At 39.9% G+C, this 16,778-nt stretch overlaps 1 protein-coding gene across 1 annotated transcript in view; it reads right to left on the minus strand.

The window, feature by feature from the left end:
* ubr3 (ubiquitin protein ligase E3 component n-recognin 3) overlaps positions 1-16,778 on the minus strand; it is a 37,481-nt gene that overhangs the window by 3,675 nt on the left and 17,028 nt on the right. Inside the window, 12 exon segments of the mRNA XM_054615191.1 lie at positions 139-318; positions 552-677; positions 927-1,034; positions 2,693-2,817; positions 3,881-3,984; positions 5,538-5,643; positions 8,904-8,989; positions 12,267-12,403; positions 13,117-13,317; positions 13,772-13,882; positions 14,610-14,743; positions 15,822-15,971. Of these exon segments, the coding sequence (XP_054471166.1) occupies positions 139-318; positions 552-677; positions 927-1,034; positions 2,693-2,817; positions 3,881-3,984; positions 5,538-5,643; positions 8,904-8,989; positions 12,267-12,403; positions 13,117-13,317; positions 13,772-13,882; positions 14,610-14,743; positions 15,822-15,971 (1,568 nt within the window).

A 16,778-nucleotide genomic window follows, 5' to 3' on the forward strand; every position in this document is an offset into this window, starting at 1 on the left:
AAGATAATGAACCTTATTAAGAACAATAATATTGTTTGAAATATCGGAGATAAATATTTCATTGCAACAACAGTTCTGGCAGGGACTTTCAGATATAGTTAAAGAATAAAATCCAGTGAGAGAGATTCACACACATACCAATGACTGCTCAGCCTGCATCTGAGAGAGCCCTGTGACCTCAGCGCACCACTGTGTCACCAAGCTAAAACCGCTGACCGGCCACTCCAGACATGAGGCACTGTGCACGGCGTTGGAAGGCTGAGGGGCCGAGGTTAAGAGCCCCAAACACACGGCCAAGGACGAGAACTCCTCCTCCTCCTGAGAACACACAAACAAAAGAAAACAGCTGGTGAGGTCACTCTCTTTGAGTCAAGTCAAAAAGATCCAAACTCCAGTCTACCGAGGAGCTGAAATGCCTCGTTTCTTCAAACATGCTGGTTTCATGTCGAAATCATGAGAAATTTATCAACAGTGTAGAAATATTGACCATTCTTGCGGCAAGGATACAAGGGTAGGGAAGCTTAGATGATGATTTTCATTGTAAAACATACCAGGCAGCCAGTTAAGTTGTCTCCGTAGAGGTGATGCTGCAGGAGGCATGAGAGACGCAGGAAGGGCAGGCAGAACTGCTGAAGGCTGAACTCAATAGATTGTGGAGACCACACACTGGAGCTCAGCTGGGGAGGGAAATAACCGTAGCATTTGATCAATAACCAGACAACAGCTTGCTGATAACACTGTGATATATATATCTCCCCTGGAGATTAGTGGCGACATTAGACCACTGTTTTTCATGGTAATGGCCAATTTATTGTTTAAAAGAAAATGAAAAAGAGCAGAGCAAAGACAAGACTGAGGGGAGAGGGAGCACCATCTTGAAGGCTAGATATGTTCGGAAGCACGTAACAGTCATTTTAGTGCCTCACCATTGATGTTTCTTCAGCGTTCACCTTGTAGACACTCTTGTCCTTAGAGAGCTCACAGATAACGTGACTGAGCAGCGCTTCAAAAGATGTCTCGGAATTTGCAACACTCTGTGGCAGAAAATCAAAACATTTACAATATGAAGTCAAACATTTAAAAACATTTACACCTATCAATTGCATGCTTGAACATAACACCAATGTATTTTGTAGCTTGCTATAAAAAATGTTTTTCCAGTTTGTTGCAGTCCCTCCCAATGCTTATGTCAAGGAGTCAAGGAGGATAGAAAAACACTGGTACACCTGCAAAATGAAGCATTAACATAACTTCAACTGATGAAGCCATGACAAATATCAGGAGTCTAAATTAGCCCTTCATCTCATTTATTGTGTCACTTAGTCACCCCTTTGAATGATCTCACAGATGGATACCTGCTGTTTCTTGCAGACAACATTTATCATAGCCTACAGTATTTCAGAAATGAATAAGACAACCACATGACCCTTAACCAAGGACAAAAACACATAGAAGAAATAAAATGGTCACGGCCTTATCAATCTATTGTCAGTTTTTAAGTATAAGAATGTCACGTATCACAATATATATTGGAAATCAGAATGCTTCACTTCACCGGGTATAAAATGTGCACTGTAAAATATAATGACTTATCCAGAATAAGTATAGGACAACAATTCTTTCCTCACAATATAATATCTGATAAGAGACATTACTGAATGTGTACTTAATATAGAGGGAAGCCTGCATGCATTTATCAAGCTGGAGGTGGTAGAATATAAAACAGCCGTCTTATCTCGCCTGCTGTACTTTGTCATAGATTTATAGGCAAGGAATTCAAGTCCATGGATTTCCTCCCTCTAGGCTCTGATCTTTGTTCGGACTGCATCTTTGTTAACAACTTCAATTTAATTACAATGGCGTTCCACCAAATATGGATGCCATCCTCTTTGTGGATTTGAAATCCATCTTAATGGCAGCTTGTGAATGCCTGGACTACTGTTGATGACAATTTAGTAGGAAGATACTAATCCAAACCTCCATTATGGATGGAAACACCCCAAAGAGGAGGGTTTCAGCTATTTGTCTTTAGACATTCAAGCCAGATACTCACTAATACCGATTTAATAGACTGAAGACAGAAGCCAATAAATGCAACACTTTCCAGCAATCACACTTTTCAAGATAATGAAGATCGACTGTGGAAATCACGTAAAGGAAACCCGAAGGGGCTCAATTCATCTCAATACTAAGTCATACGCAAAGATTTACTGTTATAGACTAGTTCTGGGAACAATCAGAGGACACAACTGGTTCAACAAGCAGAGGATACCAGTAGACTTTTAACACTCAAAATGTTACCCAGCAAGGTTGAAACTGCACAATGAGCAGCAGTTCTAAAAGGTTTTATGTTGTTTTAAGTGTGTGCCATTATCTTTACAGTATGACCTTCTTATTAGAACATTTTTTAGTGAAGTTTAAGAGATGTACCAACTACGGAGGCCTATGGAGGCAAACAACAAATTGTCAACAACCACAAATAATTACAAACCCAATAAAAGAGAGTAAATATTAATACAAATTAAGTAATGGTCAGCATATAGCATCACTATCAGTGTCTAGAGCATTTAAGAAGAAGAAAGAAGAGGAAAGGAAAAAAGACCTTCTGTATGCGTCGAACTGGCAAATAAGAGAAATAAGTTCTCGCAGCAGCATGTCATTATGAATCAGACTCATGGGGCTTCACTTTTACCTTCTTGAGTGCTCCAGATGTGCTCCAGGCCTGCCTTTCTTCTGGGCTGAACTTGGTTGAGAGTGCAGCCAGAGCCTGGCTGAACTGCAGGTTGTACAGCATATTCACCACACAGGTAAAGTGCTCTACACAGGGAGAGAGGGTGACGCTTATTGTATATACAAAGCCAAGTGGAAACACACAGAAGCACAATTTATACAGATACATTAAGGATGATTAATTTATTGAGAATTAACTCATAACATTACTTCAATATGTGATCAATACGGGAGTTTTAAAAGATCTTCTAGCATAAAAAGCGGGCTGGCAGCTATTCACAGGGCCATTGTATTTCTCAGTTCTGCATAGAGAGCCTAACTGAACAGTGGATAAGTGCAGGATAATTAGAGGAGCGTTTTTAGGTGGAAAATGTTGACTGAAAGATAATTAAGATCGGTTTAAAAGTTACACATTGAGTGCCATTTGTTTTCTTCTACAGCAAAGGGCTACTGATGGAGTCACTGTCCTGCTCACCACAACTGTTAGTACACACGATTAAACCATAGAACTAAAAAGGAGGCCATCCCATAGCAATTAAGTGCAAAGGACCCCCCAGGGACTGATCTTGCCTCAACCTCAGAAAAAAGAAGCCTGTAACAAAGATTTGCTATCTGCTGTGAAACATCACCTACCTTAGAACCATCTGACAAACAAACAGTCCTTAAGAAATTCTAATTCATGATTTTAACTGAAATGTTATCTGTTTCAATCAAAAGCCACAATTTCCTTTAAAGTCACTTTGACCAATTTCTCCAAATCGTCCTTGCCACGGGTCAACCTATTTCAGTCATCAATGAACTGATCTGCCTGCTGCTACACTTCTCCCGTTAAACAAGACCCCAGTGTGTTGGGCCAGGTCTTTGGGTGGCCCCTCCGCCTTTCATAGTGAAGTACTAACATGGAGGAGATGAGGCGCCAAGCCACAGATGAAGGGCACACGAAGGGGGTGCAGCCCTCCCATCACCAGGGTCGTGTCTCTCTGATCCTCAGGCCAAATAACGGCAACAGGAGCATAGATAAGAGACGTGAAATGCTTTTTTCCAGCACCCAGCACTGATTACTACAGATAATGGGGCTGTCCTTGTGGAGCAGCCACTGAGACACTCCCTACTCTTTTGTAGCATCATGATGCAGACATAGGAGCTGTACCTTTTCGCAGAGGCTGTGGCATTGTTAGCACAAAGATAATCAGGAGGGATGGGACATCTCGAAACAGCATCGGTACCTCAGGTCTCTCATCATCGTCAAAGCCACTGCAAAACATGCAAAAGAGCTTTTTTTAAAAATCAGTCAAATAGCGATTGTGATTGGGGGGGAAAAAAACAAGAAATACATGCATTTATTCCATAACTAAAACTAAAGTGTGAAATACAAGTACTCTTTCAGACATGCACCTCATTACGTTTATACGATGGTTAATTAACATGTTGGTCTACTGCATCTCTCTCTCCAATATTGTGTGAGCATTGTCTCTTTCTGTGAATGTCTTATTGTGTGAATAAAGCCCTAGGAAACATGTCTGAATCCTAAAAAGCCACCACTTGAAATGCTTGATGAAGGCGGCGATGTATTGCATCTCTGAAAAGGACTTCTAAAAAGCTATGCGAGCAAAGGTTCTGGTGTGTAGATCGTTTTAAATTTGCTTAACAAATACATGGCATGAAAAGGCCCATTCATTGCATTCCCTGACCAGCTTCCTTAATGTAGCCCTGGTTACATATTCACATTGTGTGCCATCTCCATTTAAATGTCTTCTTGTTCTGTTGACAATTTAGTGAGGTTCCAATCTCCACTCCACTCTTGAAAAGCCTTGGGGGCTTTGAATGAGAGGAACTGCACTAAAAGAACAATACCTTCCATTACCAAAGCACTCACCAGTTAATTCCACTGTGCATTGGAGGAAAGCCTCAGAGGCCAGAGCTTTCAACCCTGCTGAGACCACTGCATACAAACTATATTTGCACCCTGTAAAACCTTCACACATCCCACTTTGGTTTATCCAACAGATATAAGGCAAGAGCAATGTTTGGATCTATGTAGAAACATTTCTCTTTGTCCTATTTAACAAGGCTAGATCAGGTTGACTGCCTAAGAGTGTCAATGACAGTGCTCCCTCCTGAAACCCTATCAAAGTATTTTTAAACACCAAATGGCTCCTCTGAGCATACTGTATGGCTTTGAGGTCTTTAGTAGTAACAGCTTTTTTACAACACTAACAGGGAGGAAAGGTTGTTCAAGCTCATCTTGTATTGTTAAGTGCTGCCAGTAGCTTTTTCTTTTTTTCCCCACACCATCAATCCTGACAAACACATCTGTGCATGAAACATGTACTGACATAAAGTAGTGATTCAAGACTGAAAAATAAAGTGTGCGAGATAGAAACGATTTCCTTTGTGTTTTGTTAAATACGGGTTTCTGCTGAAGCTAGGTGGGCAGCTGGGAGCCGAGATGCCGTGCTGGTATGGCGTTGTTGTGGTGCAGTTGTTCTCAGTAGAGTGAATCTGACAGAGTCGTTTTGCTCTCTGTGAAGTGCCCGGTAATTTGCCAGATGCAGCAATTATTGGTATCTATGGAAACCACGCATGGACCCTTTTCTGTTTTTAGCTCCTCTTTGTGTGGAGGAAAAAGCTGTTGGGGGCAGGACAAAATGGTGGCGTTTAGAGAAGGGACAAAGTGGCCCTTTGATTGCATGTTTATGTGAGGAAGGAAAAGTGTGAGGGGAAATTAGGGACTGGGGGGGGGGAGAAATGTATGAACAGATTTATAGATTTAGCAGAAGGTACTTTATATAGAGAGAGTCACTCACTCTGCCTCTCTGCTTTGTATAACCTGAGTCAGCTTAGTCCAGGGGTTGTAGGCTGAATCAATGCTGTACAGACGCATGTGCATGGCCAGCACATGGAACAGCTGATCTGAAAGAAAGAAGAAAAAAAACACATCATTTTCATGTTCCTGACAAGGTCTGACAGGAACAAAACAAGCTACTGTCTGTTTATCTCAGTGTCCATTGTCACACACCACCAGCAACCAGTGTTTGACCAAATGATGAAAGCAGTTGACTTGAACCGACTGCAGGCTAATGGTTTGGCTCACATAAAACCAGGTCAGGCCAGATGGATACACGGTAGTTCTTGATAGCCTTGAGCAACTCTTTGGTCAGGTCACACCTGTTCATTGTGAAACTAATGGAACATGAGTAGAGACCCCCTGCGCGTACGCGTACACGCACACGCACACACACACACACACACACACACACACACACACACACACACACACACACACACACACACACACACACACACACTCTTGTGTAAACACTATCTTTTAATAGCAGGACATTTCACAGCCTTGATTGTCTTTGTCCAGAGCAAACCTGTTACAAGTACCAACATTTATGACGTTACAGCAAACTGCAACATAGGCAAAAGGCAGGAAGTCATTTTAGTTGTTAAGTAATCAAATCAAGTCCTTGTCTTTTTTATTAGCTTTGAAAAAATAAATCAAAGTATTCTTGATATTAACTTAATCCAAGTGTTCTAAAAGCCAGAAATTAAAAGAGCATAAGAACAACAGATATACATCACATATGAACCGTGCTTGAAACCAGCACCACTAAACTAATTCATCAACCTTCTGTACAAACCAACTCCTTTTCAATAAGCAACACTAATCCTATTTGATTTTGTTTTACAGGGAATTATGATGCTGTAATGCAGCAAAGTGCTTCAAATAATGAGCTCTGCAATTTGACTTTAGTGAGGAGTCAATACTTGGAGCAACACTGCCCTCCACAGGAAAACAAAGACACGACATAAAGAAAGCCAAGAGTCAGTCCTTTGTTGCATCCCATTTGTCCTCACTAAAAAGTCAAATGTACCCCTTTTCCCCATTATTAGCATGCATATGCATGTTTTAGCAGGAAAAGCCGCTATAGATGGATTTACATTGCCAGTATAGATGAGTATGCCTTTCTGTTCTTATTCCTGGTGCGTCACGTTCAACGTCACAAACGGACCAGAAAACAGGGTGAGTAAACAGTTAAAATGATATATATTGTTAGAACAGTCTGGTGGCTTTAAGGATAGCGCATATAACAGATATTTCTTCTCACATCTAACTCTGCGAATTAAGGTTTTATTTCAACCAAAACAGAGTTGTTGGTTGATGGAACAGTGGAGGATTAACCAAGATGGTTTTGATCATTTTTATTCTGTCTGTCCAGTTTGAATGTAGTTTGTTATATGACAATCGGCAAGGTAAAATTACTGCTGTATGGCGGCTTTGAGAAGAGCATATTAATTGCATGTTTTGTGTGTTAATACATTTTAATAATTGTCGAGATCCCTGTTGCCTTTATTCAATATATATCCACTTCAACTTGCATTCCATAGTATTGTGCTTCCACCAGGGTGTCATGTTTTTATTACTGCTCAGGAAAGAATTCAGATTGTAACCTTTCCCACTAAAGATAAAAGCCAGATGTTAGTAGGTGTTGGTGGGTTTTTTGTCCAATGGTTTAGAGGAGCATTTCTAAGATAGACCTGTGCTGTGGCATGAGAAAACATTTTATAAAAGGTTACAACAAGCCTGCTTTGACAAAGTTGCAATAAAGCAAAAAAGAGTGTTATTCTGTTTTCGGTGCCAGGGCGGATTAAAAGTCCTTATTTTTGAGAATGAGTTCAACAGTCTTTCATTTAATTATTTAAACCTACGCTTTCTAACTGATTAATCAAATTGTCTTCCGTGAGAAAGGCATACCCTTTAGATAATGCTTAAGCACTTATGACACCATCATACACCTTTTTAGTGAAGACAATGATAAAATTACATTTGGATGTCTGTTCACTTTTTGTGTAAGGTATTTGACGATTCCATGTGTCCGTTCGGCGCATATGATCATACAGTGGTCTTCATATTATATCATATCAACCACATCAAAAATAGTGGGGTTGAATAATACAAATACAGCTGTCAATACTCAGCAAGTACTGCAAGTCTGCACAACTGAGTTCAACATGTTCAACATGCCCTTTAACTCCACACACACAGTAGCAGCTAGTAGTCCCCAAGTCTTATTCAAATGTTTGCAGTTAAGTTTTCCAAGGACATGCTATATGGAGTCTGACTCTCCAAAGTTGATTTAGCCCATTTCAAGGGAATTGCAGGCAGTTTGCCTCGTGGTTCATCGTATCCTCATCAGTTGAACTGAAGCAGTGCCTACTGGGAAACAGGCTTAGGAACCCCATGAGCTCTCAGTTAGCACACGTCTGCCGTTTTCCTTCAAATCCATTTCCCTAAGAAGAACGAACACTAATGTACTGCAACTGAGTACATTTGGCCGTCAGCATGGCTACGTGGTTAATGTAGCTCAAAAAATGGCAAACCTCTAGTGTGAAATCTCTTTTCAGCCACTCAAGAATGACAGCGCATTTCAGTGCAGCAGCCCCAACCTTCACAGAATAATCAAAACAGAAAATGGGGTGCAGTCCGCCTTCATATACACTTTCTATTTAGATAACCCAGCCTTCATCCGCAAATATAAAATACATATATGATCAGTCATCAATACAACAAATGTTGGTAGTGGTTGATGTTAGGCTTTGTCTTTGAGGCACTAAGATCACAGTTTTCTTCTTCCCCTAGACACATACCCTTGTCAACTGTGACACAATCAACTAAAAAAGCACTTGACCCATTTGCCTGCTTCATTTAACCTGACTGCTTCCAACAGCTCACTTGGGACAGCAACTATCCTTGCCTGCAGTTTCTAATCGACCATTTGTTTGTTTATTCTTCTTTTAATGGTTCAGATGTTACACGGAAGAAAGGATTTGATCTCAAATCAGACACGTTATTACACAGAGGCTCATGGGAAATAATGCAGCCACCTGCAATAACACGTCACTATAATTGCCAACCTAAACATCTGACATAGCACAGCATTAAACTACAATTTTATTAAAAAAGCAGCACAAACACTGCAGCTCAATGAAAAACAGAAAAGTTGAACAGTTAAAAATCTGCATGAATTAAAGGGACCAAAAAAGGCATTACTCTTGAAATAACACATCAGGCTTAACACATTGCATATTAGCAAACTTATAAGAGTCAGAGGAGATAATGTATTGAGAGATATCAAAGATGAAGAGGTCTAGGAGTAGCTACTCACTGAGACATGAGCGTTTGGCGGATGCACTAGCCCCTCCAGAGCACAGATTTCCTCCCCGGTGCACAAGTTCCAACTCCAGGTTGGTCCTGAGGAGACAGAGACATGACTTTGTTAGTTAGCAGGTACGTCAGGACAACAGTTCAACAAGTGCATACATGTAAAACACACACACAGAGACAAACCAACCCGACCATAATTGTCAAGCATAACCCTAAAAAGGTATACTAACGCTTAAAGTGATCACTTGCCGATCACTAACCCTCTCTAGCAGGCTACGTCAAAAAGATTTTCACATGTTTGCAAGAAAATTCTATTATGTAGTACATTTCATTATCAGTAAAGGTTGGGTTCAAACGCTATCCCACCCAGGGACAGTTTAGAATCCAAGTTCATCCCGCACATAAATCAGACCTTCAAGAGAATGAAGATTCAAATGTGTTGGTCATTTCTGACAGAACAAAGATGACTAGAGATTACTGTGGTTACATTAACTGGTTTCTTTGAAGCTTAATATTGCAACTTGCCATCACCTATTATTTTCACTTCAAGTTAGTTCTACTAAATTTCAGCTTTGCTGATAGATAGTTGGCTATTGGCAGCATCATAGTTTACACTTGTGTTGGTCCCATCATGCTCATTAAGTAATCCTACATCCTGTCTTTTTATTCATGTGTTGTTTCAGTCCAAATTTACTAATAAAGCATGTTCTCAGAATTTTTGTTGAAGACAAAACATAGATCATTTTTTGAGGGAAAACCCTTTCATGTAGCACCATGCTGCAGGCTTGGTCTCATTTCTGCACTTAACTGAAGTCCTACCTCTGGCCTATTCAGTAGTGTAGAGTCCTGTTCAGTTATACCATCACTCACTAATCTCTGGCTTTACCAGGACAAGATGCACTGGCTTTTCATTGGCTAAGATGATGCAGTATAAAGTGGCAAACAGTATGCTTCACCTTATCCCTGCACATGAATGTGCCGTAAAAGTGAATCATCAATCAACTTGTGGGAATTCAGACCACAGAACAAGTTGGAAGCAATTATTCAATTAAATTAACACATTTGCAACGCAGTTGTGCATTAGAGGGTGTATGGAAAATGTTTATACAGCAATATTTCAGCCAAAATATGTGTGTGTATTACACAGCCCAATAAGTTTAATAGATATTTTAAAAAGATGTTTAATTATTTATTTATCTAAAATCATACTGTTGTTATAAAGCATTTCCGAATCAGGAAAGCAAGTACAAAGTTCTTTGTAATGTCCAGGATACATGGGTGCAGTATTCCTTTAAAAAACAGCCATGAAAGCAGAGTGTGTGCAAGCGTGAGAGAGTGGGTGGAGGTATTGGTATAAATGGCTGGAGTGTCATCATATTCAGCTTTTGGTTACGTAGCCTGCCTCTTTTACCAGTTTGATTAGGAAGATGAAAGACACTTCCTAGTCAAGCCATTTGCTGCGCCTGTTTTGAAGCAGCAATTCCGTATCAAGTAAATGACAGCTTTCCAAGACTGATTTTACACAAGCTGAACCATTAGCATAAAAGCTGTTCCAACCACATTTCATGCATAATCCCCAATGTGCATTTCCGATGCATATCCAAACACATTTCACTCCTGAATCTTAATTCCCCAATACCAAAACAGTGAAAAAATAAACTAAAAGCTCTAACAAAGTACATAGATGGTGGAAACAGATAGTTATTATTAAAATAAGGCTGATCTGGGCCCGTTTTCATCTCGCCACTAGCCATTTCTTTCTGTGGGCCAGGGAGGCGGAGGCAAATCCTCGGGTTTCCTGGGAGAAAAAGCAATTTCACATAGATAATGCAGCCACGGTGAAGCTCCATCTGGCTTTTGCTGATAAGAGTGCCCCTGTGACAAAGGAATTTTCCACTCCTCAGGCAATTTGCGCTGTTCATTGAACTTCAGAGAGCCAACAGGCACTCAGACACACTCAGGGGATCTTTCTGTTCAGGGTGGAGGGCTGAGGGAACCACAGCTTTGGGTGGGCAAAAGGTCTGAATGGTTGTGCTCTGGGAAGGGCAGAGTTTTTTTTGAATGGGAGGGGTGAGAAGTAGGAGACCCCAAAGTGAACCGAAGGCCAGTCAATTCTGTGACCTTCGACTAGCTTGTTGAGAAGATACACATACCTGAGAAAGGACCGTTACTGATTCTAAAGATTATGTTTCTGGCCTTTTTTGGTGGGGGGAGGGTGACATGCCAAAATCAAAAGCGGGACATCGCAGTTGCATCATACAGTATGCGTCTCAGACCACTAACTCAACCCAAAATGCTCCACAACAATGTAATATAAAAAGGACCTGTGTGAAGGACCACTTAAAAGACCAGTGGTCCTAAAAATTCAGTCAGTTGAGGTGAAATAAATCCATACTCAGTCAGACCTAATAAGTGAAGATGGAGCTAGAGTCAATACCATTTTACTGCAGCCTGCAACAACAAAGCTGCTAATGCTACTTTAGAAGGTTGCTGTTCTTGCAACACTTCCAGGACCAATGCAGCGGTAAAAACACAAGTAGCAAGAGAAGACTACACCTTCACAGACCGAGTCTGAAATGCAAAGAAATCCATATATTTAGTGCAAGTGCTATGCAACAACTGCAGTATTGAATTTCAGTTCAATTTCAAGAAGCCTTTTTGGATTAAAATGCTTACATAGCAAGACTCTGACACTGAGAGAGGACACTAGTGTCTTTTTCACTTGGACCATCATTGTTATTCAAGCTGAGGAGGTGGCATTAAGAGAGAAGCAAAAGAGCAGGCGGACATTCAGCCCACTGGTCTCAACAGTCAGCTGTGTGTGCAAGCATGTGTGTAAAACTTTTAGGTGGTGCAGAAAGAGGACTGTGGACACAAAGGTCAGTAGACACAAAGACTCACTAAGAGAGAACCCAATATGACCAAGTCAATATTTTCTTTGATAAACTTCAAGTGCGTGGAATTAATCACTCTCTATGTAACTGGATTTGAGGTTTTCTGTCAGATAGGGTGCAGAAAGGATAAGTAACATGTTCTCTCAACTCTGGAGCCCCTCTGGGTTGTGTTCTCTCTCCTCTGCTGTACTTTCTGACCACCAATGATTGGGTTTCTCATTCTGAATCTGTGCAAATATTTAAATATACGAATGACACAGCAGTGGCAGGCATGATCAGGAACAGTGATAAATCAGCCTTTGGGGCTGAGGTGGATACCTTACTACTCTTGATTTTTTTTTATGTGCATTGTTATGCACCGAAACACAAAGACAAATTCTGTCTATGTGCAAACCTATTTGACAATTAAACTGTTTCTGATTCTTTAATGAGCCGAATCCCATCTAAACTTAGTCAAACTCTGTCCTCACCTTGCCACAGAGTACATGAAGAGGAAATCGTTGTCAGGGGAGCCAGGGTTCTTGCCATAGTCCATGTATTTCTTCTGGGTGGTATTCTTGATGTCTTTAATAACCAGCTCCATCTCTTTACTCAAGTTGGTTTCTATCTAAAGAAACAGAAAAAAACAAAATGGATTTTCAGAAGCTAAGCCAATTTAAGAAAAACATTTGTAATTACTAGTACAAGAAAATACATTATGTAGGAAACAGAGACTGAATTAGAGCCATGTCCACAACTTTCTTGTAATGTCAAACAGTGTGTTATAAAACATATCCAATAGCAGGGGACTAGTCACAATTTATCTTTCTTTTCCTTTCCTTATCTTGTTCTTTATCCACTCCATAGGCAGTTTAGACTGCAGTTTGGGATATTTAATTCAATGAGCTTGGAGCATCAAGAATTCCCAACTATCTGCCTCACAAAGACACTGCATAATGTCTAATACAGCAGCATACAACCATAGTAACTGTCCATTTGAAACTCTCTCTAAAGCAGTTTTTAGCTCTTCTGGAAAAAATAATGACATCCATCCATATATATTATGGGTTCAATTACAGAATTGGGCTGCTGGTAGTTATTGACACGTCAGCAATGTCAGGCGCTTAGTGAATTCTCCAATAAAAGGAAAGTCTCTCTTTAATAGAACAGCCATGTTTCCATATGAATCAAAAGGTCAACACACCCAACCATTTGGAATAGGCGGATTGTTCCTAGTAATTCCAATCACAGTCTATGTTGCCACTAATTAGTATTGAGTTGACAGTATAGTTAAAATACAGGATACTTTTAGTTAAACTCTTGCATTATTGTGAAACTTACTGGGAAATGGCCAAGTTTCTCCTGAAGATCTTCCACTTCCTTGACTAGCACAAACATCTTCTTGTTTGTAGGTGTGTGCCAGGCACCAGCCTCCACGCCCCGCCCGGGGCGACAAGGAATAACACTGTTGGCAAACTGTCGGCACAGTGGGCACGTAAATTCACCCTTGTCAACAGAGAAACCCTGGAGGACCTGGTCAGTCTGAAAAAAAGACACATGAAAGTTAAATGTGACCAATGCAATCTAAACTAAGAACTTGAAAAAGGCAACTTGCACTGGAATTTTTATAAGTAAAAGATGAAACGCAGGGTTGCACAATTTATGAAAATGTGACCTCAAATATTGGCAAAAACTAAACCAGTATATCTAGGGCTCCAATGATTTTTATCAATTCATTATTTAGTCTAAGTAATTTTATCTTTGTACCAACAAGAGGAAAAATGATGCTATTGTTTTGCTGAAATTTTGTCTAACCAAAAGGTATTCAATTTCTTATAATAACAAACAAATGAGTAAAAACTTCCAATATTTAAGTAGCTCTTCTCAGTTTGGTGTATTCGCTTAACTCATGACTTCAATAATTTATCAATTGTCAAAGATACATTTTCTGTCAAATAGATGACTAATCATTTCACAAGGTTAAGTTCTCTCTTACCCTCAGAGACTCCATGTATGACTTGTGGCAATCTATATGCAAAGTGTGTCCACAGGTCTGAATGTAGACGCCTCCGTCCCAACCTATTGACACAGACTGCAGACAAGAGCTCTGCAGAATTCAAGAGAGAAAAATCACATCAATTAGACTAAGCAATTATGTTTCAGACATTAAACCTCATGGACTTTTTGTTTATAATGTGGTGCTGATAAATAATTTGATTTTTTTTAAAGTTTGAATTAAGATACTACAATGAACACCCTATTGATGAAGTATTTTCAAGCGAGCATCTTTAACGGCCAATTAGACCTCTTATTAAATCATATCCAATTCAACTTGTGTAATCATTTTTGCTTTGGACTTGTGTTGCAAGCTAATCAATACACAACGTTGTCAAGAGAAACAAATGAAAGCAGCTAGGTCAAAGCAATTTTCAATGAAACTTTTAAGTGATGACTTTGGAATTTTTTTCTGGAAATGCTGCCTACTGGTATATGGATTTGTGTTCTGCTGTTTGTCACACAATAATGTCCTTAAAGTGATGTTACGTGTTAGCTGCCCTATAATGCAACTACCACGAGCATTTCAGAAATGTATTCAATAACAAGGACCATCTAACATCCTACAGTCTCTTAAGGGATGTCAGCAGATGCTCACATTGCCGACTTGCAGTATAAACTTAATGTTAAGAAATCTAAAAAGACAGAATGAAAGGCTGTTATTAGAGCTGCTTGAGCTGTTATTTAACACACACACATTTTTTCTCCAAAAGTGCTCTAAGTGCTTTCAGCCTATTCATCTCCTGTATAAAGCTGCCACTATTTTCTGAGACACCTACATCTTTGAAGAACCGTTGCATGAGCGTGAGCCTGACGTCATGAGCCACTCCACACGTGTCCGCAGCGTAGATGTGCTCTTCATCACTAGTTGGTAGCTTCTTAGCATCTTTGCTCTTGCAGCGGTGCCCGAGCACTGAAAGCAAATTACAGATGTCAGTTAGGTATTATAATGTGATGATGATAAATCTGTCTAACTTATTCAGTATATATTTAAAAAGGTCAAGGATTGGGGTTCTGGTCAGAGTTCATAAGTATTAGAAAACCTGCGACCATGAGTCACACTTTGGAGCTGTTACTGGCTGGCAGGCAGTTCAGAGAATATTTCTCTTTTTTAAACTTAAACAACAGCAGTGTTGAGTGAAACGTCTGTTTGTGTGTCTATTAGCTCAGTAGCAGAGCAGCTGTAGCAACAAGAGTTTAGTGCATGTGTTTCTGCTATGAAATCTTCATGTCACTACCCGAATATGAAGCGTTGCCCTAAAGACTTTGGAGGGGTCTGCTACGCAGGTTTTTGTTTTAACTCTACAATTGTTTCCACACAGTTTAAGCAATGATACCAGGGAGATTGTCTTCAGTCTCTAGTTGACCAAAGCTTTCTGCCCTATACAGTATGTTTTACTGTTACCTGTCAGTAGGCAACCTTTCACTGTGTGAATCATCAGTTGTTGTTCACAATGACTGATGAATCAGACACAATCTGGCATTCAACAACAATGAAATCAAAATAAATGATGGTGTCTGGTCACCAAAAAGGACAATGTAATTGTATGCTACTATGGACCCACTGTTGGGTTTTACAAGCTGTTTTTTGACATTCAGGTCAAAGTCTTCTGAACTGTTTTACAAGGGTACTAATTACTAATCAAACATACCATTTATTTGAATGCCAGTGAGTGACTCTTCTGTGTCCACTTAAATGGAAAAGAGATAACCTTGTATAATGATAGGCTCCATGCACAAGTGAACAGGGATCAACATGAATGATAAATGAGCCAATCAAAACAACAGTTAACCCACCTATAAACAATCAGATTTCCCATACGGGGATCAAAAGTACTGTGAATAAGAGTTTTAGTTTAAAAGGCAAGATTGCAAGCATAGATTTGAAATGGTCATGTGCAGTTGTTTAAATTGTACTCCAAACCAGTAAACTGAAGTGTCCTGTGTAAGTTATTAATTTCACCATCTGAGGATGCTGGGACATGCTGTACCTGAGGATGCTTGGAGGAGAACTACAAGGCCAGTGGGTCTATCCTCGGTGGACGGTCCGCTTTGGCCACAGATCACGCAGTCATAAAGAACCTCAGACTCCATCACTTCAGACGCTCCTAGGTCCATGGCTGCCTCAGTGTCAGGGGATTCTAGCACAAAAATAAGTAAAAATCTTAAGTTTTGCAAAAGCTTCCACCCAAAAGCATTCAAAGTTATAACATGAAAATGGGATGAACTGCAACAGCTGAAATCAGTAATAACTAAGTCATGGAAAAGCAATTTTGAGCAAATACTGAGAACTTATTCAATGATCTGTAAGCATTGAAGCATCTAACTGTATGAAAAATGAAAATTCTCAGAGGTAATATGGTCTGAAAGGTCACATGTCAGGCCAATACCACATTCAGTTACACAACACTGCTCCATTACAATTTACACTGAAAATAACCATTTTTATTTTGTGTATTTAATAATTCCTATGGGTGGTTTCCTTACAACAGGCAGTCATGGGAAATACGAATTAAGTATGTTATATCTATCAATATAACAGACTCACCCCTATCTGCATGAATGGCACATCACCAGAAATGAATCACTGATGTGAAATTACTTTTAAATGTTAAGAACCGTGTTCAATTTGAGCAGTAAATATTGGGGACAAATGTCAAGCTGTGTAGGAAATTGATTTATTGCTTTTTGGAAGAATATGTTCTCAAGAGAGGTCACTGTGTTCCTGGGGAAATGAAAGATGCATTAGATGTCAACAACACCACAGCTTTAGCCCCGGGCCATCCCAGTAAACGGAGTCACCAACCAACGAGCACACACAAACACACACGCACACACACAAAAGGTACGGCAACAAGGACACACTAACAGTTGGTGTGCTGCTGTTTTATGCTTCCTACAGTATACATTTGTGAACCCTCTTAAAAAGTATTGTATGCTCACTATAG

The sequence above is a fragment of the Anoplopoma fimbria genome, chromosome 16, assembly GCF_027596085.1.
Source record: "Anoplopoma fimbria isolate UVic2021 breed Golden Eagle Sablefish chromosome 16, Afim_UVic_2022, whole genome shotgun sequence".
In the NCBI taxonomy this organism is placed as follows: Eukaryota; Metazoa; Chordata; class Actinopteri; order Perciformes; family Anoplopomatidae; genus Anoplopoma; species Anoplopoma fimbria.